The 26,599-nt window shown below is 43.6% G+C and overlaps 1 protein-coding gene across 4 annotated transcripts in view; it reads left to right on the top strand.

Annotated features, from left to right (window-relative positions):
• p4ha3 (prolyl 4-hydroxylase, alpha polypeptide III) overlaps positions 1 to 25,644 on the top strand; it is a 110,509-nt gene extending 84,865 nt beyond the window's left edge. For 2 of the 4 annotated variants that reach the window (XM_070891595.1, XM_070891594.1), the window contains exons 11-13: positions 1,712 to 1,780; positions 9,621 to 9,717; positions 24,993 to 25,644. In XM_070891595.1, the coding sequence (XP_070747696.1) occupies positions 1,712 to 1,780; positions 9,621 to 9,717; positions 24,993 to 25,063 (237 nt within the window). In that variant the 3' untranslated portion in view covers positions 25,064 to 25,644. Of the gene's footprint in view, positions 1 to 1,711; positions 1,781 to 7,695; positions 7,721 to 9,620; positions 9,718 to 24,992 lie in introns of those variants that run through there. The other 2 variants (XM_070891596.1, XM_070891597.1) reach the window with 2 other exon arrangements.
• Positions 25,645 to 26,599: the final 955 nt, after the last annotated feature.

Below are 26,599 nucleotides of genomic sequence, written 5' to 3'. Positions count from 1 at the left end.
AAAAGGCTGGATTTTCGGCCTTTAGGATTTCGGAGCATTAATAACGGCGGGATAGTCCTAATGCCGCCCGGAAAAAGTTTGCGTCTCAGTCAGCAAAATTGGGCAGCTGGGCCCTGAGTGTGGGGCGGAGCGGTAAGGGAGGCATTGCACACCTCTCTTAGGGTGCTAGGCTGGCTGAGCATGTGAAAATCCCCAGTTAAGGCTGGCATGAGAGCGCTCTAAGAGAGATTTGGGGAGAAGAAACAAACCCTTGAAAAAACCCCACCAAAAACACCAAAAACATTCCCAATACATTGCCTCTACAACATAAATCACAAATAGAATAAATGAAAAAATGAGGTAAGTAATGCTTATCTGAGATCAGCATTACTTACCTCACTAGAGCTGCTACAGCTTGGAATGCCCACTTTCACAGGCGTTCCCACCAGGGCGCGCAGCGGGGCGCTACGGGTCGGGCAGGAGTCAAAAATCGATCCGGTTTTGCAACCGGGGCGTTGCACACCTGCCCCGCCGAAACTGGCCCCGAAAACCCCGGCGGGGCGCTGGAAGCTGCCCGTCCACCCGGAAGAACTCACCGCCGCCATTGTCGCCCCGCTGGGGCAAAAATAGAGGCAGACAACAGCAGAAAATCCAGTCCATAGAGATATTAGGACAGGCAACCTAAAGCTTGGTCAAAGAGACAGGATTTAAGGAGCGACGTAAAGGAGCAGAGAGAGGTCGAGAGGCGAAGAGGTTTAGATAGGGAATTCTACAGCTTAGAGCCTAGGTAGCTGAAGGCATGGCCACCAATGGTGGAGCGAGTAAAATCAATGAAAATGTCAGCTGTCTGGTGTATAAACAGATAGCAGATTCAGCAAAATTCATTTTTGAATCTGCCCTCAATTTTCTGTCAATGCTGAAAGCTGCCCAAATAGTCTAGAGATAGTTTCAAGAGTGAAGGTGGTGAGGGTGGGAGAATAGCTGTTATTTTCTCCAACCACTGCTGGCCTCCCATAGCCTGCTGAAGAAATCCTGTGTTTAAAAGTTAAAAAACAGAAAGAAACTGATAAGATTATGCCCATGTGTGTGCATTTGCATGCAAATATGTATATACATGTATAGTAGCTAAACAAGACAATTTCCTTGATAAACTCAATATTTCTATAGCCATTCTAAGTGCAATAGCCGAAGTAAGTAGCTGGAAACATTGTGTAAATGTGTTATGAATTTGGGTCAGCCATAGACACATTCTTGAGTCAATTGCTCCCATAATTTTATATGCGTTAAATCACGTTTCCCTACGTCTATTGCTGCACGAGTGGCATCTGGAAAAGTAACAATTTGATCCTTGCCAGTGATTGTTGCCAAGTTAACCGACTACGGAGGGCATCACATACAAGCCCACTCCTGTGCGAGGAATCATTCCAAGTTCAATGTGATCTAAACCAGATATCCGTGACTTTTGTGCATGTTTCTTTAATTTCTCTGAAGGCAAACTGAGTTAATATTGAATGAGGTGTAGTTTTGTTCAAATCATTAAACTGCTTTATTCCACGGTAAGACAACAGGTATGACCAGAGCCAATTAGATCAATCAGTATAATTTGGTTTGATATAAAAATAACGAACATGGAACACTAGCCCACTTTGGTGGGTTATCTTGTCTCTTCACAGCCATGATACTGGTATAACAGTTATGGTTCTCCTAAGCCCAATCTTGTGTTCTGTTTTAGTTGAGTGCTGTGGAAGCTGGAGGGACAACTGCTTTCATTTATGCTAACTTTAGTGTTCCTGTTGTCAAGGTGAGTAGAATATATCTTGTTCTGATTTTGTCTCAACCAGGTTTAGTTGTTAACATTCATTATATTAATAAAGATATATTTATAAATGTGTATTTATCTAGTGAATAGCTGAGCCATACGAAGCAGTTGCCTTCAGCAAGGATCATAGTTGGGGCACAGCAGTTCATCTCGGGGCTCGTGGGTTAGCAACGGGGAAATCAGAGAGTGTTCCATGATCATTATCCAGCAATCACTGCAAGTGTGTGGTCATTAGATGAGGACAGGAGTGGGCTTGTATGTGATGCCCTCCGTAGTCGGTTAACTTGGCAACAATCACTGGCAAGGCTCAGAAATGAATAATGTCCATGCACGCCAAATACTGGACGATGGCCAGTGTAGCTGGAACTGTGCGAGGAATCATTCCAAGTTCAATGGCCCTGTGTTATGCATCAGATGATGCTAAAAACCAAATGAAAGCTTAATTGTTCCTCTGAATTTTGGCTGACCTTAGTATACTTTTATAACACACCCACCTAATACATTAGGCTTCATTTTTGCTTACCTCTGTGAAATCTTGTATGATAATGTCTTCTTGTTGTGATTTACTCTATTGAGAAATTAAACTCTTAATTGCCGACACGAGCAACAGTCTGTGTGGTCAACATGCCAAAGGTTTACCTCAATCCTTTCATTGACCTAAAATTTTAAACATTGCAATTTTCAAATATTTGGAAAACACACTATTCAAGCCCCCTCAAATGTACTGCTAGTGCAAATGGCTACCTGAGAAACTGGTCTCTTGTATTTATAGCTCAATGTTCTCTTTTCTGGAAGAGAGGTCCCACTGCCGATCTGAGAAACCACTAATAGGTCAGTTGAAAGGTTGCGAGTCGGGGAATAACTTTCACAAAAATATAGATGTTGGCTCAGTTGGTAGCACTCTTGCATCGGAGTCAGAAGGCCATTGGTATCAAGTCCCAGTCCAGGGCTTGAGCACAAAATCCAAGCTGATACTTTAGTGCAGTATTGAAGGAGTGCTGTGCTGTCTTTCTGAGGCCCTGTCTACCCTTTCAGACAGACATAAAAGACGCTTTGGCATTATATGAAGAAGTGCAGGAGAGTTCACCTGGTGTCCTGGCCAATCTTTATCCCTCAATCAAGATTACTGAAATAAATTATCTCACTGCTGTTTGTGGGACCTTGCTATACACAATTAGCTGTCACATTAACCCTACATTGCAACAGGGGCTATACTTCAAAAGTATATGGTCTACAGGGCTGTAGTAATACCCGCCTTCCTGTATGACTCAGAGACATGGACCATGTACAGCAGACACCTCAAGTTGCTGGAGAAATATCATCAACGATGTCTCCGCAAGATCCTACAAATCCCCTAGGAGGACAGACGCACCAACATCAGCATCCTCATTCAGGCTAACATCCCCAGCATTGAAGCACTGACCACACTCGATCAGCTCCGCTGGACAGGCCACACAGTTGGCCAGACATGAGAATCTCAAAGCAAGTGCTCTATTCGGAGCTCCTTCACAGCAAACGAGCCAAAGGTGGGCAGCGGAAACGTTACAAGGACACCCTTAAAGTCTCCCTAATAAGGTGCAACATCCTCACTCACACCTGGGAGTCCCTGGCCCAAGACCGCCCTAAGTAGAGGAAGTGCATCCGAGAGGGCGCTGAGCACCTCGAGTCTCAACGCCGAGAGCATGCAGAAATCAAGCACAGACAGCGGAAAGAGCGTGCGGCAAACCAGTCCCACCCACCCCTTCCCTCAACGACTATCTGTCCCATCTGCGACAGAGTCTGTGGATCTCGTATTGGACTGTTCAGCCACCAAAGAACTCACTTCAGGAGTGGAAGCAAGTCTTCCTCGATTCCAAGAGACTGCCTATGATGATGATGACATTGCAACGGGGGCTATACTTGAAAAGTACTTCAATGGCTGTAAAGCACTTTGGGACATCCTGAGGTCACGAAAGGTGCTATATAAATGCAAGTTCTTTCTTACAATTATGGCTGATCTGTACCTCAATTCCATTTACCTCAACTCCATTTACTTCCATTTGCATAATTTCCATAATCACTTGACACCCTTACCTGACAAAAATCTAGCAGTTTATAAAATTTCAATTGACCCAGCATCCATATTCTTTTGGGGGAGAGAGTTCCACATTTCCACTACCCTTTGTGTGAAAAAGTGCTTCCTGATTTCATGGCCTAGCTCTAACTTCAAAATGATGCCCCCTTGTTCTGGATTCCCCCACCAGAGGAAATAGTTTTTCTGTGCCTACCCCATCTTCCTCCTTCGTACCGTAGTAGCAAAGCAAATCAAATGTCAATATCTAAGTCGTCAAATATCTAGGCCAAAGCTTCTAGTGTAACAGCGTCAGTACCTGTATCTTGTAGGCTGCTTGCGAATTTCCTCTGAGCTCAGCGATGTGCTCCAGGGTCTGACCCTATCCCATCAAATCCCTTCATTATTTTAAATACCTCAATTTGATCATCCCTCAACCATTGTATTATGGTTGTATAGACTCAAGGAAATACAATCCAAGATTATGCAACCTGCACTCATAATTTAACCCTTCAAGCCTGGTATAATTCTGGTGAATTTGCACTGGACCCTATAAATGTATTCATCTGGACAATTTCCAATTGTGCTTTAATGTCTCTTTATTACAGTCAAAGTCTAAGTAGATGCCCCCAACCTTCAAATTCGATCATGTGATTTAGGATAGTGGACTAACTACAAGAAGAGACAGAAAACCATGTTGTATGTGGTAAAAATATCTAAGCTTATATATCTAATACATTAACGTTTCATTAATGTCGCTACACTTGACTGGTTCAATAAACTATATTCAGTTTGGGCAGACTTCTCTAAGTGGAGGCAGACAACCATTTTATTTCAATTTTAAAATACCTTAAATCATTTAAAGTACTTTAAAACTCTTTACCGGTTGTTATTTTTTGTGCAGAGCATTCTGTGGTTATAATACAGTAATTGATATTATAGGAATACAGCTTAAAGTATATGGATTAGAATATTTGGTGAAATATTAATTTCAGGTTTCCAATCCTTCCATCAACTTAATGGTAGAATAAATCCATCTTTTTATCTTATGAATGGAATTTATTTTAAATCCAAAGATACAACTAATCGAAATGGAGGTATAGATATGTGGAGGTGGTAGCGTTACTGATTAAAGAGGAGATTAATGCAATAGTAAGGAAGGACATTAGTTTGGATGATGTGGGTAGAGCTGCGAAACACCAAAGGGCAGGAAACATTAGTGGGAGTTGTGTACAGACCACCAAACAGTAGTAGTGAGGTTGGGTATGGCATCAAACAGGAAATTAGGGATGCTTGCAATAAAGGGTGACTTTAAGCTACATATAGATTGGGCTAACCAAACTGGTAGCAATACGGTGGAGGAGGATTTCCTGGAGTTTATAAGGGATGATTTTCTAGACCAATATGTTGAGGAACCAACCAGAGAGCAGGCCATCCTAGACTGGGTGTTGTGTAAAGAGAGAGGATTAATTAGCAATCTTGCCTTGCGAGGTCCCTTGAGGAAGAGTGACCATAATATGATAGAATTCTTCATTAAGATGGAGAATGACACACTTAATTCAGAGACTAGGGTCCTGAACATAAAGAAAGGTAACTTCGATGGTATGAGACGTGAATTGGCTAGGATAGACTGGCGAATGATACTTAAAGGGTTGACGGTAGATAGGCAATGGCAGACATTTAATGATCACATGAATGAACTACAACAATTGTACATCCCTGTTTGGCATAAAAAATAAAACGGGGTAAGGTGACTCAAACATGACTAACAAGGGAAATTAGGGATAATGTTAAATCCAAGGAAGAGGCATATAAATTGGCCAGAAAAAGCAGCAAACCTGAGGACTGGGAGAAATTTAGAATTCAGCAGAGGAGGACAAAGGGTTTAATTAGGAGGGGGAAAATAGAGTGTGAGAGTAAGCTTGCAGGGAACATAAAAACTGACTGCAAAAGCTTCTATAGATATGTGAAGAGAAAAAGATTAGTGAAGACTAATGTAGGTCAGAATCAGGTGAATTCATAATGGGGAACAAGAAAATGGTAGACCAATTAAACAAATACTTTGGTTCTGTCTTCACTAAGGAAGACACGAATAACCTCCCGAAAATACTAGGGGACCGAGGATCTAGCGAGAAGGAGGAACTGAGAGAACTGAGGGAAATCCTTATTAGTTAGGAAATGGTGTTAGGGAAATTGATGGGATTGAAGGCCGATAAATCCCCATGGCCTGATAGTCTGCATCCCAGAGTACTTAAGGAAAGGGCCCTAGAAATAGTAGATGCATTGGTGGTCATTTTCCAACATTCCATGGAACCTGGATCAGTTCCTATGGATCGGAGGGTAGCTAATGTAGCACCACTTTTTTAAAAAGAAGGGAGCGAGAAAACAGGGAATTAGCCTGACATTGGTAGTGGGAAAAATGTTGGAATCAATTATTAAAGATGTAATAGCAGCGCATTTGCAAAGCAGTGACAGGATCGGTCCAAGTCAGCATGCATTTATGAAAGGAAAATCATGCTTGACAAATCTTCCAGAATTTTTTGAGGATGTAACTAGTAGAGTGGATAAGGGAGAACCAGTGGATGTGGTGTATTTGGACTTTCAAAAGGCTTTTGACAAGGTCCCACACAAGAGATTAGTGTGCAAAAGTAAGGCACATGGGATTGGGGGCAATGTATTGATGTGGATAGAGAACTGGTTGGCAGACAGGAAGCAGATAGTCGGGATAAACAGGTCCTTTTCAGAATGGCAGGTAGTGACTAGTGGGGCACTGCAAGGTTCAGTGCTGGGACCCCAGCTATTTACAATATATATTAATGATTTAGATGAAGAAATTGAATGTAACCTCTCCAAGTTTGCAGGTGACACTAAGCTGGGTGGCAGTATGAGCTGTGAGGAGGATGCTAAGAGGCTGCAGTGTGACTTGGACAGGTTAGGTGAATGGGCAAATGCATGGCAGATGCAGTACAATGTGGATAAGTGTGAGGTTATCCACTTTGGTGAAAAAAACAGGAAGGTAGATTATTATCTGAATGATGACAGATTAATAACAGGGGAGGTGCAACGAGAGCTGGGTGTCATGGTACATCAGTCATTGAAAGTAGGCATGCAGGTACAGCAGGCAGTAAAGAAAGAAAATGGTATGTTGGCCTTTATAACGAGAGGATTTGAGTATAGGAGCAGGGAGGTCTTGCTGCAGTTGTACAGGACCTTAGTGAGACCACACCTTGAGTATTATGTGCAGTTTTAGTCTCCTAATCTGAGGAAGGACATTCTTGCTATTGAGGGAGTGCAGCGAAGGTTCACCAGACTGATTCCCGGGATGGCAGGAGTGACATATGAAGAAAGACTGGATCGACTAGGCTTATATTCACTGGAATTTAGAAGAATGAGAGGGGATCTCATAGAAGCATATAAAATTCTGACGGAATTGGACAGGTTAGATGCAGGAAGAATGTTCCCGATGTTGGGGAAGTCCAGAACCAGGGATCACAGTCTAAGGATAAAGGTTAAGCCATTTAGGACCGAGAGGAGGAGAAACTTTTTCACCCAGAGAATTGTGAATCTATGGAATTCTCTACCACAGAAAGTTGTTGAGGCCAGTTCATTGGATAGATTCAAAAGGGAGTTAGATGTGGCCCTTATAGCTAAAGGGATCAGGGGGTATGGAGAGAAAGCAGGAATGGGGTACTGAAGTTGCATGAGCAGCCAAGATGTTATTGAATGGTGATGCAGGCTCGAAGGGCCGAATGGTCTGCTCCTGCACCAATTTTCTATGTTTCTATGTTTCTATGTGCGGAATGTGCCAGCCTGCTGATTTCTGAATTGCACCAGCTTCCTTTTTCAGCCAAGAACAGAATGAAACATCCGTGCCAAGTACACCAGGCTGGACTAATATCTTTACTCCAATTACTCCATGGGATTTTGCTAGGGCACCTCTGCATGTTGTTCTTGGGAATTCTATGTTCCCAGTAGAAATAGACCAAAACCACAGATTGTTATTGCAGAGTTTAACATCCCTCTCCAAGCCTCAACAACAAAGGAAACATCTGGCACTGACAAACATGAAAACATGTGACAGAAGACAGAAGTGGCCTGAGTTCAATCTGTCAGAATTAACATGAAGCCTGAGGTTGGATGGAAATTGCTTTCAGAAGACTTTCTTGAAATGTTTTTTTTTTCCTGTTGTGCCGTGTCTGTTATAAAAAAGGAATTATAGGCTGAATTCTGTAATATTAAGATTGTGGAACATGGAAGTTTAATAAAGAAGCAATGAAGATTGTACAAGTTGAGAAGACAAGTTAAATGTGAATAATTTGGTGCCTGCTAAATTAAGAACATGCAAACAAAGAGCTGGTGAGATGAAGAGAGCTTGGTCATTCCATTGGTGAAATGGATCCACTAAGCAACATGCATCAGAGAAAGGAAATGAAGAACAGCGGTGAGTTTTAGTATTTGGATACTGCAGCATGCAGGAAAAGCTGTCGAAATTGGATCAGCGTGGGTTTGACATCATCTTAACATAGAAAGATCACCCCCCCCCCCCACCAAACCTCATGGCATGGCAGGAGTGATGCAAAACCTCTGTGGTGACTGGTGCCCGGATTCTGATCATGTGAATTGCTATAAGGCAGTGGGGTGTCCCAGTACTGGTCAGATCCATTTCAGTCTGCTGCATTCCAACTTACACAGTTCATCTGTGTCTAATTTGTCACGGCAGGAGTTCTGCTGCAGGAGTAGTGATCTCATTGTACGGTTACCCCAAACCTCTGCCGCGTACACTGTGGGACTATACATGGCTGAAATGATCTCTTGAATTGCCAAACAGGTCAGCTTTAGAAATGTTGTGGGTCTATTTCAACCAGCATCACGCCCTCTGGCTTTCCCATCTGTAATGAGTGCAGTGGAAAAGTACTGCAGCTTTTGGTATGCCGCAAAGTCCTTATTTGGAGCTGCTGCTATCTCCTTTTTGCAGTAGTTTATCTGGTTAAACAACTTCTGTTATTTTCAAACTAGTCCCAAGTTCTTTACCGTCTGCTAAAATGTTCTAACATAATGATGGATTATGCCCTCAAAACATTGGTGAGAACTATACATCAAGTGTTATTGGAATACCCTTCCTGATTTGATATTGTTGAGTTACTGGATTAACTGATAAAATTAAAACATAAAAAAAAATTAACAATTCAAACTTCCTACACTTACAATTACTTATCTTAATTTAAATAATGTCCCCACATCTACCTGATATGACTGTTCCTGAACACTGAGCATATACACATGCCGAGATGTGGTAAAAATTTGGCTGTTCCCATGGTTACAACTTGCCATGCAGTGACTAACGCGTGCCTTCTCCCACGCATGGCTAGCTCAGCCCAAGTAATAATGGAATTCTCTGGTGACTCAGGCGATAAGCCTCCAACTCAGGTCTCACTACCTAAAAGAATGTGTGACCATCATCTGTCAAGCCTTCAAAGACCATCTAGATGCTTCAAATTGAACTCTTGAATTTATAAGCTTCCAAAGTGCTTTTGGATTGTTTTTTCTTACAGGATATTTTACTAATAACATTTATTTACAGTCATTAAGAGTAAAATCATTTCAATTTATGATTCTATCAGCTGCCACCTTACTATCCAAAAGAAAGCAAACAAGATAGAAAGATAACTCATCTTATATATTCTGTTTGTACAAAAATTCACCAGACTTTCTCAGATTGCAAAGCAATCATCTGATGAGAATTAATTATAAATTGCTCCTTATTTTTTTTAGAATGCAGCTCTGTTTTGGTGGAACCTACACAAAAATGGACAAGGCAATGCAGACACCCTCCATGCTGGCTGTCCAGTGCTAGTTGGAGACAAATGGGGTAAGTGGGAGATTAAATTCATTGTGAATCATTTGTTTTGTACACTCCTTAAAATGACAGCGCACAATATACATCAGACCAACATAGCACAGCACATGGGTAGGTTGATTAGGATAGCAAAGAAAAAATGAGCAGTTGCATTTCTTTTATTCATTCACGGAATGTGGGCGTCGCTAGCAAGGTCACCATTCATTTCCTATCCTTAAATGCCCTTGAGAAGGTGGTGGTGAGCCGCCTTCTTGAACCGCTGTAGTCCGTGTGGTGAAGGTACTCCCACAGTGCTGTTAGGGAGGAAGTTTTAGAATTTTGGCTCGGTGACGATGAAGGAATGACAATATATTTCCAAGTCAGGATGGTCTGTGACTCGGAGGCGAACGTGAAGGTGGTGCCGTTTCCATGCATCTGTTCTCCTTGTCCTTCTAGGTGGTAGAGGTCGCGGGTTTGGGAGGTACTGCTGTGCATCTTGTAGATGTCACAGCACGCTGGTGGTGGAGAGAGTGAACGTTTAAGGTTACATGGTTGGTAACACAACCTTGTCATCTTGGCAACTGTGTTAAAAGTAATTAATATATTTTTTAAGTTAATACACACGAAAATCTTGCAGTAATTCATGATGTGCACATATTATATCATGTAATATAAACCTTTTCAATTATTAAAATGATTCTGTAAAATGATGCTATCCCTTTATCTAGAATACAAATTCCACTGCACTTTCAGTGAATCCAAGCCCTGGTGGTCTGATCTCTGGTGTACACCACCCACTCTCTATTCTGTTCTTGGCTTCTTTTTATATTATTCTCCATGCAAACAAGTTTGAATATACAGATATCAGGAACACATGTGAGAACAATTAAACTGGTTGGTACTTTTTTCTTTGTGAGTTCTTGCTCGTGACCACAGCTTCAAGATCATAATAGAAAGACGTTTGATGTTCCTGACCAGTTCTTTCATTCTTTGCCTCACTACTACTTTTTCATTCTGTCAATCTCTTCAATTCTGCCATTTCTCCCTCTCTCTCCCTTTCTTAGTTCTCCATTTTGCCCATCCCTTACTTCTATTTTTCTCCCACTCCCCTCACACTTTTCTGACTGACTTTCTCTCTTGTCCCTTTCTCTTACCACTGCCGTACTCCTTGTCGCCACTGGTTTCAACTCTTTATTTATTTCCGCACCCTCATCCAATGCAGACTCAGTCAATTGTGTCATGATTACATTCTCTTTTAAAAATTGTATCCTTTTGTGCAGCTCCAACTAAACAACAAGGAGCAGCTTAATCAAAGTCCTGGGAGCTGGCTGCCCGATACTGCAATAGTTAATGTTGCCATATTTTGCCAACAATGGACAGGATAGAGGTGGGGTCGGTGAGTGGGATCAGAGCTTAAATTCTGAAGTCTGATGAGACTTTAGCAAAATTTTAATTACCTCAGTAATTAATGCCTCCAAGTATGAGAAAGTGGAACAAAAGGACTTTTCCTTTGAATACAATAGACTAATGGGATGTTGGCCTTTATATCTAGAGGACTAGAATACAAAGGGGTAGAAGTTATGCTGCAGTTATACAAAGCCCTGGTTAGACCACACCTGGAGTAGGAGCAGTTCTGGGCACCACACCTGAGGAAGGATATATTGGCCCTGGAGGGAGTGCAGCGTAGGTTTACCAGAATGATACCCGGACTCCAAGGGTTAAATTACGAGGAGAGATTACACAAATTAGGGTTGTATTCTCTAGAATTTAGAAGGTTACTATTATATCTGTAATGTACCTATGAATGACTCCATGAGGCAATGTGTTGTACTCAAACTGTAGTGACCTTGGTCCTTTATTCGTAACTCCAGAGTGAGGCAGCTGCATGGTGACTGTCCTTTTATAAAGCCCCTACCACCAGGGCAGGAAACCCCAGTCTCCACCAGTTGCACCCTCTAGTGGTACCAGCATAGTATATACACAGTGTAACAGTGTAAACCTTATTGATAGTACATCAGGTAAACAAGTCTCCATCTTACGCAACTATTACAGTGACTACACAGAGAGTATATCTATAGTCTCCCCCAAGTTCTTTGTGTCAATTACCTTTGCACTATTTGCTTTGGCTTAGTTCTCCCCCAGATTTAAGTGCCAATAGCCCTTGCACCTTGGCTGTGCTTTGGCTTGGCTCTCTCCCTGTTAACCCCCAAGTCCTTTTGCCACAACCTTGGATAGTGGTTACCAGTTTGGATGGTTCGATGATGCAGTGGAGGTTCCAGTGGGTTCTGGGTGTGATCCATGTGTGTGTCCATGGCTACATACATCCATTTACCTCCCCACCCCCACAGCGAGATCATGCAGCTGGCCCGTTACATGAAGATACAGGATCAGACACAGTGCAAGTACAAAGAAAGGAAGAAAAAAAACACAGTTTGTATCGTGACACCTTGGTTCAGTGACTGACATTTGTTACGTTTTATGGCCGTGCGCCAGGATTGGGTAGATTACATTCATGGTTCAGTCATGGTCAGTACTGAGGTAGCAGTACAGGTATAGAAACATAGAAACATAGAAACATAGAAAATAGGTGCAGGAGTAGGCCATTCGGCCCTTCTAGCCTGCACCGCCATTCAATGAGTTCATGGCTGAACATGCAACTTCAGTACCCCATTCCTGCTTTCTCACCATACCCCTTGATTCCCCTAGTAGTAAGGACTTCATCTAACTCCTTTTTGAATATATTTAGTGAATTGGCCTTAACAACTTTCTGTGGTAGAGAATTCCACAGGTTCACCATTCTCTGGGTAAAGAAATTCCTCCTCCTCTCGGTCCTAAATGACTTCCCCCTTATCCTTAGGCTGTGTCCCCTGGTTCTGGACTTCCCCAACATTGGGAACATTCTTCCTGCATCTAACCTGTCCAACCCCGTCAGAATTTTAAACGTTTCTATGAGGTCCCCTCTCATTCTTCTGAACGCCAGTGAATACAAGCCCAGTTGATCCAGTCTTTCTTGATAGGTCAGTCCCGCCATCCCGGGAATCAGTCTGGTGAACCTTTGCTGCACTCCCTCAACAGCAAGAATGTCCTTCCTCAGGTTAGGAGACCAAAACTGTACACAATACTCCAGGTGTGGCCTCACCAAGGCCCTGTACAACTGTAGCAACACCTCCCTGCCCCTGTACTCAAATCCCCTCGCTATGAAGGCCAACATGCCATTTGCTTTCTTAACCGCTTGCTGTACCTGCATGCCAACCTTCAATGACTGATGTACCATGACACCCAGGTCTCTTTGCACCTCCCCTTTTCCTAATCTGTCACCATTCAGATAATAGTCTGTCTCTCTGTTTTTACCACCAAAGTGGATAACCTCACATTTATCCACATTATACTTCATCTGCCATGCATTTGCCCACTCACCTAACCTATCCAAGTCGCTCTGCAGCCTCATAGCATCCTCCTCGCAGCTCACACTGCCACCCAACTTAGTGTCATCCGCAAATTTGGAGATACTACATTTAATCCCCTCGTCTAAATCATTAATGTACAGTGTAAACAGCTGGGGCCCCAGCACAGAACCTTGCGGTACCCCACTAGTCACTGCCTGCCATTCTGAAAAGTACCCATTTACTCCTACTCTTTGCTTCCTGTCTGACAACCAGTTCTCAATCCATGTCAGCACACTACCCCCAATCCCATGTGCTTTAACTTTGCACATTAATCTCTTGTGTGGGACCTTGTCGAAAGCCTTCTGAAAGTCCAAATATACCACATCAACTGGTTCTCCCTTGTCCACTCTACTGGAAACATCCTCAAAAAATTCCAGAAGATTTGTCAAGCATGATTTCCCTTTCACAAATCCATGCTGACTTGGACCTATCATATCACCACTTTCCAAATGCACTGCTATGACATCCTTAATAATTGATTCCATCATTTTACCCACTACCGATGTCAGGCTGACCGGTCTATAATTCCCTGTTTTCTCTCTCCCTCCCTTTTTAAAAAGTGGGGTTACATTGGCTACCCTCCACTCGATAGGAACTGATCCAGAGTCAATGGAATGTTGGAAAATGACTGTCAATGCATCCACTATTTCCAAGGCCACCTCCTTAAGTACTCTGGGATGCAGTCCATCAGGCCCTGGGGATTTATCGGCCTTCAATCCCATCAATTTCCCCAACACAATTTCCCGACTAATAAGGATTTCCCTCAGTTCTTCCTCCTTACTAGACCCTCCGACCCCTTTTATATCCGGAAGGTTGTTTGTGTCCTCCTCAGTGAATACCGAACCAAAGTACTTGTTCAATTGGTCCGCCATTTCTTTGTTCCCCGTTATGACTTCCCCTGATTCTGACTGCAGGGGACCTACGTTTGTCTTTACTAACCTTTTTCTCTTTACATATCTATAGAAACTTTTGCAATCCGTCTTAATGTTCCCTGCAAGCTTCTTCTCGTACTCCATTTTCCCTGCCCTAATCAAACCCTTTGTCCTCCTCTGCTGAGTTCTAAATTTTTCCCAGTCCCCGGGTTCGCTGCTATTTCTGGCCAATTTGTATGCCACTTCCTTGGCTTTAATACTATCCCTGATTTCCCTTGATAGCCACGGTTGAGCCACCTTCCCTTTTTTATTTTTACGCCAGACAGGAATGTACAATTGTTGTAGTTCATCCATGCGGTCTCTAAATGTCTGCCATTGCCCATCCACAGTCAACCCCTTCAGTATCATTCGCCAATCTATCCTAGCCAATTCATGCCTCATACCTTCAAAGTTACCCTTCTTTAAGTTCTGGACCATGGTCTCTGAATTAACTGTTTCATTCTCCATCCTAATGCAGAATTCCACCATATTATGGTCACTCTTCCCCAAGGGGCCTCGCACAACGAGATTGCTAATTAATCCTCTCTCATTACACAACACCCAGTCTAAGATGGCCTCCCCCCTAGTTGGTTCCTCGACATATTGGTCTAAAAAACCATCCCTTATGCACTCCAGGAAATCCTCCTCCACCGTATTGCTTCCAGTTTGGTTAACCCAATCTATGTGCATATTAAAGTCACCCATTATAACTGCTGCACCTTTATTGCACGCACCCCTAATTTCATGTTTGATGCCCTCCCCAACATCACTACGTATGCGAGGACGCTGGTTCCAGAGCAACCGGACGGGGTCCTAGTCATCTGATGGCGGTGCTGCGCCCCCTGCTAGCGGGGTGGGCTTGGTTCGCTCATCTTGCCAGGACTCAGGGCCTTTGCCGTTGCCTAGTGGTGGGCAGAACCACAGATATGTGTGGCCTCCCTGTCCTCCTTTGAGGGTTGCTGAATCCTCTGCCTGCTCTCTAACAGTGTTGGGAACCTGGCTGTTCCAGATCCCGTTTGGGGAACTCGTTGGTTCTGACCTTTCGCTCCCGGACATGGCCGAGGTAGCGACTGGGTCTGGGGGCTGCACCGTCTCCACCCGGGTGGTGGGTAACGGTGACTGACTGCGCGTATTGGCGCCGTTTTCGTTTCCAGGTCCGTGGCAAATAGTGCCATCGGGTGCCTGCAGCGTGGGATAGACCTGGGGCAGGGTATCAGGATCAGTGCCTTCAACCTCCTGAGGTCGCTGGCCTATAACTTGTGGGGACACCTGGGCAGGGCATCAGGATCAGCGCCTTTACCCTCCAGAATTTGCTCGCTTTATACTTTTGGGGACACTCTATTCCCAACATCACGCAACAACATTTTGTTCTTTACATTAGGAATAATACCGACATCTCGCAACAACATTTTGTTCACAATCTTAATCGGTTCATTACATTGATTGCCATGCATACAATGTCTCTTTCAGTTCAGTTGCTTGCAGGTCTCCTTTAAGAGAACCCTGCTGGCTTAAATCCAATCAAATCCTTTGTTAGACACCACGTGTTGGTTCCTCAGTGTTGCACCTCGTGGTATGACCACGGTCATTTTTTTTTCAGCAAAGCTGCACCTCACGGCTGCAGGGACGCCATCTTGCCTCTGTCTTCGAGGTCAACTGCCTTGATTCTTCTCTCCCACGATTCTGCCACAAAAGCTGGAAGAGTGCATGTGGATTCGATCTTCCTCCCCAGGAGTCATAGAAACATAGAAACATAGAAAATAGGTGCAGGAGTAGGTCTTTCGACCCTTCGAACCTGCACCACCATTCAATAAGATCATGGCTGATCATTCATCTCAGTACCCCTTTCCTGCTTTCTCTCCTTACCCCTTGATCCCTTTAGCCGTAAGGGCCATATCTAACTCCCTCTTGAATATATCCAATGAACTGGCATCAACAACTCTCTGCAGTAGGGAATTCCACAGGCTAACAACTCTCTGAGTGAAGAAGTTTCTCCACATCTCAGTCCTAAATGGCCTGCCCCTTATCCTAAGACTGTGTCCCCTGGTTCTGGACTTCCCCAACATCGGGAACATTCTTCCCGCATCTAACCTACCCAGTCCCGTCCGAATCTTATGCGTTTCTATGAGATCCCCTCTCATCCTTCTAAATGCCAGCGTATAAAGGCCCAGTTGATCCAGTCTCTCCTCATATGTCAGTCCAGCCATCCCTGGAATCAGTCTGGTGAACCTTCGCTGCACTCCCTCAATAGCAAGAACGTCCTTCCTCAGATTAGGAGACCAAAACTGAATACAATATTCCAGTAAGACCTCCCTGCTCCTATACTCAAATCCCCTAGCTATGAAGGCCAACATACCATTTGCCTTCTTCACTGCCTGCTGTACCTGCATGCCAACTTTTAGTGACTGATGAACCATGACACCCAGGTCTCGTTGCACCTCCCCTTTTCCTAATCTGCCGCCATTCAGATAATATTCTGCCTTCGTGTTTTTGCCACCAAAGTGGATAACCTCACATTTATCCACATTATACTGCATCTGCCATGCAGTTTCCCACTCACCTAACCTGTCCAAATCACCCTGCAGCCTCTTAGCATCCTCCTCACAGCTCACACCGCCACCTAGTTTAGTGTCATCTGCAAACTTGCAGATATTACACTCAATTCCTTCATCCAAATCATTAATATATATTGTAAAAAGCTGGGGTCCCAGCACTGAGCCCTGCGGCACTCCACTAGTCACTGCCTGCCATTCTGAAAAGGACCCGTTTATCCCGACTCTCTGCTTCCTGTCTGCCAACCAGTTCTCTATCCACGTCAGTACATTATCCCCAATACCATGTGCTTTGATTTTGCACAGCAATCTCTTACGGTGGACCTTGTCAAAGGCCTTTTGAAAGTCCAAATACACCACATCCACTGGTTCTCCCTTATCCACTCTACTAGTTACATCCTCAAAAAATTCCGGAAGATTTGTCAAGCATGATTTTCCTTTCATAAATGCATGCTGACTTGGACTGATCCTGTCACTGCTTTGCAAATGCGCTGCTATTACATCTTTAATAATTGATTCCAACATTTTCCCCACTACCGATGTTAGGCTAACCGGTTATAATTCCCTGTTTTCTCTCTTTTTTAAAAAGTGGTGCTACATTAGCTACCCTCCGATCCATAGGAACTGAACCAGATTCCATGGAATGTTGGAAAATGACCACCAATGCATCTACTATTTCTAGGGCCCTTTCCTTAAGTACTCTGGGATGCAGACTATCAGGCCCTGGGGATTTATCGGCCTTCAATCCCATCAATTTCCCTAACACCATTTCCTGACTAATAAGGATTTCCCTCAGTTCTCTCAGTTCCTCCTTCTCGCTAGATCCTCGGTCCCCTAGTATTTTCAGGAGGTTATTCGTGTCTTCCTTAGTGAAGACAGACCAAAGTATTTGTTTAATTGGGCTACCATTTTCTTGTTCCCCATTATGAATTCACCTGATTCTGACCTACATTAGTCTTCACTAATCTTTTTCTCTTCACATATCTATAGAAGCTTTTGCAGTCAGTTTTTATGTTCCCTGCAAGTTTACTCTCATACTTTATTTTCCTCCTCCTAATTAAACCTTTTTCCTCCTCTGCTGAATTTTAAATTTCTCCCAGTCCTCAGGCTTGCTGCTTTTTCTGGCCAATTTATATGCCTCTTCCTTGGATTTAACATTATCCCTAATTTCCCTTGTTAGTCATGGTTGAGCCACCTTCCCTCTTTTATTTTTTATGCCAAACAGGGATGTACAATTGTTGTAGTTCATTCATGTGATCATTGCCTATCTACCGTCAACCCTTTTAGTATCATTCGCCAGTCTATCTAGTCAAGCATGATTTCCCTTTCATAAATCCATGCTGACTTGGACCGATCCTGTCACTGCTTTCCAAATGCGCTGCTAGTTCATCTTTAATAATTGATTCCAACATTTTCCCCACTACTGATGTCAGGCTAACCGGTCTATAATTACCCGTTTTCTCTCTTCCTCCTTTTTTAAAAAGCGGTGTTACATTAGCTACCCTCCAGTCCATAGGAACTGACCCAGAGTCGATAGACTGTTGGAAAATGAGCCGGGAAGGTACTTTTAGGTCATTCCGGTCGGATTGCCACGCAGTCATGATGGACGGTCTGTGCCTCAGGAGCTGCGCTGGTCTGTTCTCCGGTGCCTGGCCCAAGCGAAGGTGAGGTTTTGATATGCCTCTGAGCATGGGGGACATCGATTGCTGGAGTGAAGAGGTCTTCCCATTTCCACTGGTTCTTCCGAGTAGCGTTGGACCATCACCTGCAACAATCCACAGAGGTAACTTGTGCACCACACCATTATGGATTACACTTACATCTGCACTACCAAGGACTGGGATCAGCTCCTTGATGTAAGTGTGCAACTTTTCCTGTACTTGAACCAGCTTGGGTCGTTTTTCATTCCATAGCCTCTCAAAGGCATCCTGGCTCATCACTGACTGGCTCGCTCCCATGTCCACCTCCGTGAAGACTGGAACGCCGTTTATCTCGACTTCCATCTTCACTGGAGGACAATCAGTGGTGCAGGTATACACTCCATACACTTCTTCTTGGGGCTGAGCTGCCTCTCTGGCCAAATCATCATACTCCCCGCTGGATTCAGAGTCACCTACTGACTCCTCTGCTGGACGGTGAGTCGTATTTCTTTTACAAATACGCTAGAGGTGGCCCTTCGTGTTACAGGTTTTGCATACGTACTCAGCAAACTGACACTGGTGAGCCCTATGATTTCCTCTGCAACGCCAGCATGGTGCTACTCGATTAGCACCCCTCGGCAGATTCTGAGTTCTGGAACCCTGAGGTCTGTGCTCTCTGTCCTGGGCAGAGCTACGTTCTACAGTCTTGCCTGTGAAAGGCACCATTCTGTGTACAGTATTTGCTGGGTTTTGAGTCCACAGGATGAATAATTTGCTTGGTGCTGCAGGTCGAGGTCATGAACGCCTAACTGATGCTGATGGCCTTCTGCAGGTTGACTGTGGTGCAGCTTGTGAAGGAGGTCCTCGTGGTCAATTCCTATAACGAAGATGTCTCGCAATGCTTTGTTGAGGTGCGTGCCAAAATCACACAGTGCCGCAAGTCTCCTCAGGTCGGCAGCATATTTTGCAATCTCCTGGCCCTCAGGTCTGCGGTGAGTGTAGAATCTGTACCTAGCCATGAGGATGCTCTCTTTTGGTTTCAGTTGGTCGCGAATTAGTTCAGTCAGCTCATCGTATGCCTTATCCTTGGCCTTCGTGGGTGCCAGCAAGTCCCTGACGAGGCGGTAGACCTCGGGCCCACAACTGGTCAGCAGTATAGCCTTGCGCTTCTCCACCGATGCGTTCGTCTCCCCTGCCAGGTCATTTGCCACGAAATATTGCTCGAGCCTTTCCATGAAGGCATCCCAATCATCACCCTCTGTGAAGTCTTTAAATGTGCCAAAAGTAGCCATAATCGCGTGAAAGTCCGTATTCTCGTCGCCAGTTATTATGTCTGTAATGTACCTATGAATGACTCCATGAGGCAATGTGTTTTACTCAAACTATAGTGACCTTGGTCCTTTATTCATAACTTCAGAGTGAGGCAGCCGCATGGTGGCTGCCCTCTTATACAGCCCCTACACCAGGGCAGGAAATCCCGGTCTCCACCAATTGCACCCTCTAGTGGTACCAGCATAGTATATACACAGTGTAAACCTTATTGATAGTTCATCAGGTAAACAAGTCTCCACCTTATGCAACTATACAGTGACTACACAGAGAGTATATTTACAGTCTGCATATATAACAGTTACGAGGTGATCTGATCGAAGTTTTCAAGATATTAAGGGGAACAGATAGGGTAGATAGAGAGAAACTATTTCTGCTGGTTGGGTAGTCTAGGACTAGAGACATAGTCTAAAAATCAAAGCCAGACCTTTCAGGACTGAAATTAGGAAATACTTCTACACACAAAGGGTGGTAAAATGTTTGGGACTCTCTTCGGCAATGGCAATTGATCCAAATCAATTGGTAATTTTAAATTGGAGATTGATAACTTTCTGTTAACCAAAGGTATTTAGGAATATGGGCCAAAAGCTGGTTTATAGAATTACGTTGCAGATCAGCCATGATCTCATTGAATTTACGAAGCAGGCTCGAGGGGCTGAATGGCCTACTCCTGCTCCTATGTTCCTATATGTTCCTAAATCTAAAGTAGATGGGTGGAAACTCAAGGCACAGTGCATGGCAAAGAAGATCCTAAAAGAGTGGGAATGATAAAGATCAATCTTTGCATGTACAGACTGCAAAAACCTATACAGTAGTTAAACGAAAATGGTCATTTTACACATTACCATAACAGGGGAATAATGGGGAGCAGGAAATATTTTAAATCAGGTCTACAACATATTTAAAAGTATTTATTTAAGTGAAGTAAATTTATCAGTTCATCATTTGTGTTATTAGTTGAATGTTTTAGAATGTAGCAGATAAACTTCAGAATGTCACAAATTCTTCTCATCATGGAGAAACTCACATCTGGTTACTGTTAAACACTGTGCATTGCTGCAATAACCCCAATAGATTTTCTGGTTTCAAACAGTTCACTCTGTATTTATTTGTTCACATTCCAAACTGTGCCTGATGGTGTGTGCTCTGGATTTTAGTGTAATGTCTGCCACACATATAAACACAGTTAAGCATTTGCTTTACTGCGAGTTTAAATGAGATTAGGGGCTGGATTCTCCACTTTGGGATGGAATAGTGATGGAACAGGTCATTAGAAACATATCAAAACTAAAAGAATTGGTAAAGAAAGGCTAGGGCTGATTAGAGATGAAAAAATATATTTTAAATTAACATAAAAACGTAAGAAATAGGAGCAGAAGTAGGCCTTACGACCCCTCGAGCCTGCTCCCACCATTCAATAAGATCATGGCTGAAATTTGACATCAACTCCACTTTTGCGTCCCCTGATTCCCTTGACGTCCAGAAATCAATCGATCTCAGCCCTGAATATACTCATCGACTGAGCATCCGCAGACCTCTGGTGTAGCAAATTCCAAAGATTCACCACTCTCTGAGTGAAGAAATTGCTCCTCATCTCAGTCTTCTAAGACAGAAGATTGTGGGTTCAGGTCATACAAAAATCTAGGCTGACACTTCAGTGCAGTACTAAGGGAGTGCTGCGCTGTCAGAGGTGCCATCTTTCGAATGAGACGTTAATCTGCTCCATTAGGTGGACATAAAAGATCCACCTATTTTGAAGAAGAGCAGGGGAATTCTCCCCGGTTTCCTGGCCAATATTTATTCCTCATCCAACATCATTAAAAACAAATGATCTGGTCATTATCACATTGCTGTTTGTGGGTGCTTGATGTGCGCAAATTGGCTGCCGCATTTCCTACATTACAACAGTGACTACACTTCAAAAGTACATTGGCTGTAAAGTGCTTTGGGACATCCTGAGATCATGAAAGTCATTATATTAATGCAAGTCTTTCTTTCCTAAATGGCTGACCCCTTATCCTGAGACTATGACCCGAGTTCCATGCTCTTCAGCCAGGGGAAACAGCCTCTTAGCAGCTACCCTGTCAAGCCCACTAAGAATTTTCGACATTTCAATGAGATCATCTCTCATCTCAGGAATGGGACTAAAAGTCAACAATTCTGCTGGACCTGCTGGCCTACATCCTAGGGTTCTAAAAGAGGTGGCTCCATAGATAGTGGATGTATTGGTTATGATCTTACAAAATTCCCTAGATTCTAGAATGGTCTCAGCAGATTGGAAGGTAGAAAATGTAACACCGCTATTCAAGAAAGGAGGGAGAGAGAAAACAGGGAACTACAGTCCTGTTAGCCTGACATCAGTCATCAGGAAAATGCTGGAATCCATTATTAAGAAAGTGGTAACAGGGCACTTAGAATATAATAATATAATTAGGCAGAGTCAACATGGTTTGATGCAAGGAAAATTGTGTTTAACAGATTTATTAAAGTTTTTGTGAGGATGTAACTAACAGGGTAGATAAAGGGGAGCCAGTGGATGTAATATATTTGGATTTCCAAAAGGCATTCGAAAAGATGCCACATAAAAGGTTGTTACACAAGATAAGGGCTCATGGGGTTGGGGGTAATATATTAATATGGATACAGGATTGGTTAATGGACAAAAAACAGAGAGTAGGGATAAACGGGTCCTTGGCACACTGTAACTAGTGGGGTACCACAAGGATCAGTGTTGGGGCCTCAGCTATTTACAATCTATATTAATGAGCTAGATGAAGGGACCGAGTGTAACGTATCCAAGTTTGCTGATGACACAATGCTAGGTGGGAAAGTAAGCTGTGAGGAGGACACAAAGAGGCTGCAAAGGGATATAGACAGGTTAAGTGAGTGGGTAATAACATGGCAGGTGGAGCATAATGTGGGGAAATGTGAGGTTATTTACTTTGGTAGGAAGAATAGATAAACAGAATATTATTAAAATGGTGAAAAACTATTAAATGTGAGGTTATCCACTTTGTTAGGAAAAATAAAAAATCTAATTATTATTTAAGAGATTACAAAATGCTGCGGTACAGAGGGATCTGGGGGGGGGTCCTTGTACAGGAAACACAGAGAGTTGGCATGCAGGTACAGCAAGCAATTAGGAAGGCAAATGGCATGTTGGCCTTTATTGTGAGGGGGTTAGAGTACAAGAGTAAGGAAGTATAGCTACAATTGTACAGGGCTTTGGTGAGATCACACCTGGAGTACTGTGCACAGTTTTGGTCTCCTTATCTGAGGAACGATATATGATGTGCAAGTGAATGACCACCTTTTGTGATTCTGTGGTGAATCTAAGTAACCTTGCAGTCGAGTGCTGGAGCTTCTGGTGAGACGCCTGTAAATGTGCTGGCGTCTCAGCTTGTAAAATCTTCTCTATCAGCAGGGTTGATGCATGGTGGCAGGTCGGGGCCATAAAAGGAGCGGCGAGTGGCCCCGGGGGCAGCAGGGCGACACACCACTTCAAGGTACAGCACGAGCTGGTGCAGGAGGGCGACGGCAGTGAAGAGTGATGTCATCAAGGTCCAGGTCGGTGATTGGAGCGTGGGCAGGCACAGCAGGAGCGGCGAGGTCGGGGCGAAGGAGCGGCGAGAGATTGTAGAGGGACGTGATCGGGGCCCAGAAGAGGCGTGAGTTCGGGGCCAGAAGAGACGAGGGCCCAGGGGCAGCATGGGCCAGCCCACACTGCGACATGTGTGCGCACTGGACCCGTGCAGCAGAGCTGGTCTCCAGTTGTCTTGGGTAATCCTTGCCACTGAACCAAGACCTGGCTCTGTCAAGCCCGTGTGGTGGCTGATGTGCAACGGCCACCACACGTTAAAAAAATCCACACACAGGCATCTTCTACCCTTCAAGATGTAGTTCGGGACCTGGAATATTAGATCCTTCATTGAAACACCTGTGAACTCATCCCTTTTTGGCGTGGAAGCAAGTCATCCTCATTTCGAGGGACTGCCTATGATGATGATGCTGATGATGCATGGTGGCATTTTGGATCTCAGGGAATGTGTCTATACTTGTGCCTAAAGTGTTTTCTATAAGACCTTGGTTAGTGTCAAGGTAACCCACAAAGCTCGCCCCATACCATACGGAAGCTATTTTATAACATCGCAATGACAGACAGACAGATGGAAGCAGGCAGATAACGGTTGTGTCGTGTTGCTGTTTGTTTTAGCGAGTCAGAAAAATGCCTGGACAGAAATTTAGGATTCGGACTAGAGGTCATTAACACCACTCTGTGTGTTTGGACTTAAAACAACATAACGTCAACTTCTGGAAAGTTCATATGTTGGAGGACCATATGGAGGGTACATCCATCATATATACACTCCATATCTAACTATCTAATTCAGTGAATGCAAAAATGGCAGCATTAACAGGGAGCCCATGAATTATGTGACATTACCCAATCCTCACTACAATATAATATGGGAAGGCAAACGGCTGTGAACGAAAGAATAAAATATAGTATTCCTGATAAAAGTTCGTCCTAAAAAAATAGAATTATCCAGTAATTTGAATTAAGCAATATAAATAATAACAACATGGGAATTTAGTGCTTAAAAAGTGCGATTAATCAATAATTTGAATTAAGCAACTTAGAATTAAGATGAGCAGGTTTCACTGGGAATAAAATAAATAGTATTTGCTTTTTTAATAATTTTTAACATTTACTATTTTTACAACATTTCATAGGACTACAGAGGATTATGTAGGATATTCGGCACAGAAATAGGCCAACCAGACCATGCCGGCGTTTATGCTCCAGTCAAGCCTCCTCCCGTCTTTCCTCATCTCAATCTATCAGCGTTTTCAATTAAAAATAGTTAAGACTAATTGTTGCAGGTATTTTCTATCTGAATATGCAGGTGGTTTGTATAACCAGAATAGGGAAGTGCAGTGCTTTTAATATGTCAGCTGTGGCTCAGTGGGTAGCACACTTGCCTCTGAGTCAGCAGGTTGTGATTTCAGGTCCCACTCCAGGGACTGGAGCACATAAATCTAGGCTGACACTGCAGTGCTGAGGGGGTGCTGCACTGTTGGATGTACCTTCTTTTGGATGAGATGTTAAACCGAGGCCTCGTCTGCTCTCTCAGGTGGACGTAAACGATCCTGTGGCACTATTTCGAAGAAGAGCAGAGGAGTTATCCCGGTGTCCTGGCCAATCTTTATCCCCCAACCAACACCACTAAAATAGATTATCTGGTCATTATCACATTGCTACTTGTGGGAGCTTGCTGTGTGCAAATTGGCTGCTGCATTTCCCACATTCAAAACAGTGACTACACTCCAAAAGTACTTAATTGGCTGTAAAGTGCTTTGAGACGTCTGGTTTATTTTAATATGCAGCCATTTAACAACTGTTTTTTTCTTTTTTTTAAATCTTTTCAGTGGCTAACAAGTGGATCCGGGAACATGGGCAGGAGTTTCAAAGGAAATGTGGAGCTGACCCAGATGAGTAAGACACCTCTTTGTCACGGGACCTCTTGGAGTACAAGAACCTGTGCTGTGCATGGAGAGGGGTAGCACCATGTGTTTCTGACATAATGGCTGAAAACTCAAGAGTTGTCAGGATTGGAGTGAGGAAACATGGCTTGCTGCCAAACACACTTTAGCACTGACTCGGTTCTGGGGAATGGAGCTGAACGCTTGTTAACTCCAGGCAATAAAGTTCTTCATGTGTGGAAAACATACACCCTCAGAATCGGGATACATTGCCACACATTTCCATTCATTTTTGTCACTGACTGCACCCAGGACAGAAGTTCCTGCCAATGGAGATTTAAAGTCTGACGTGGAAAAACTGGATCAAAGAGAAAAGGAAAATGAACTGTTTGCACCATTTGGTGGAAAAAAGGAAACTAATTGCTCAACTAAATGAGGACAGGAAGATTTTTCTTTATAAAAGTAACTCATTGAAACAGGCTAAAACACACACACTTACAGAGTGCTATATTGCATCATGCATTTCTGAGGAGAATGTCCTTGGAGAATTAAAAGTGAAATAAAAAAGGTAGTGGGTTTCTGTTTTTCTTGTTTTTGAAATGCAGGCAGTAATCTCAGATATGAGCATAAAAACAGAAAATGCTGGAAATCTCAGCGGGTCAGGCAGCATCTGTGGAGAGGAAGCAGAGTTAACGTTTCGGGTCGATGACCCTTCGTCAGAACTGGAGAGTGTTTGAAAAGATCATATTCTTAACCAGCACTGAAAAGGGGAGGGGAAGAAAGGTTGGAAGACAGGAGGGATTAGAGAGACAAAAGGGACGAGTCCACGGTCAGATCAGCCAGGATCTTGTTGAATGGCAGAGCAGGCTCGAGGGGCTAGATGGCCTACTCCTGTCCCTAATTCTTATGTTCTTATGTTATGTAAATTCAAATGCTAATGCCAGGAGTTCGAAAAACATTAGTCAAGATAGGGTGTGAATGGTGGGATAATGACGAACTGCCTTGTCAGTTACAGATGTAACAGGTTTTAAGCAAGTACAGAGGCAGGGGAAGGGAGGAAAGAACAAAAGGGAAGGTCTGTGATGGGGAGGAAGGCAGGAGAGATTGAAAGGGATGATGGTGCAAAGTGTAAGGAGATGGTAATGGGACAAGTAAAGAAACAAAAGATGGGTCTAGAAGAGGAGTAAATGGGAATAGCAGAATCATCAGCTGCCATCCAAAAAAACAGGGACAGAGTTTATAAAACTTTTCAGTGGCTATCAAGTGGATCTGGGAACATGGGCAGGAGTTTCAAAGGAAATGTGGAGCTGACCCAGATGAAGAAGAGACCCCTTTGTCACGGGACCTCTTGGAGTACAAGAACCTGTACTGTGCATGGAGAGGGGAACCAGTCGGAATGCGAATGTACATCTTACATCTTATGGGGCCAAACTTGGTGAAGGCCAAGTCCCACCCAAGTGCCCAAAAGGCCGCCGATAGCCACCAAGCGACTGGGCGGCACTTTGGGCGGGAAATTGATGAAAAATAATTTAAAAGTTGGGCCAGCGGCAAAT

Source organism: Pristiophorus japonicus, chromosome 10 (genome assembly GCF_044704955.1).
Source record: "Pristiophorus japonicus isolate sPriJap1 chromosome 10, sPriJap1.hap1, whole genome shotgun sequence".
NCBI classification, from domain to species: Eukaryota; Metazoa; Chordata; class Chondrichthyes; family Pristiophoridae; genus Pristiophorus; species Pristiophorus japonicus.
Note: the sequence above shows the minus strand (reverse complement) of the source record. Positions and strands in the feature narration are given on the sequence as shown.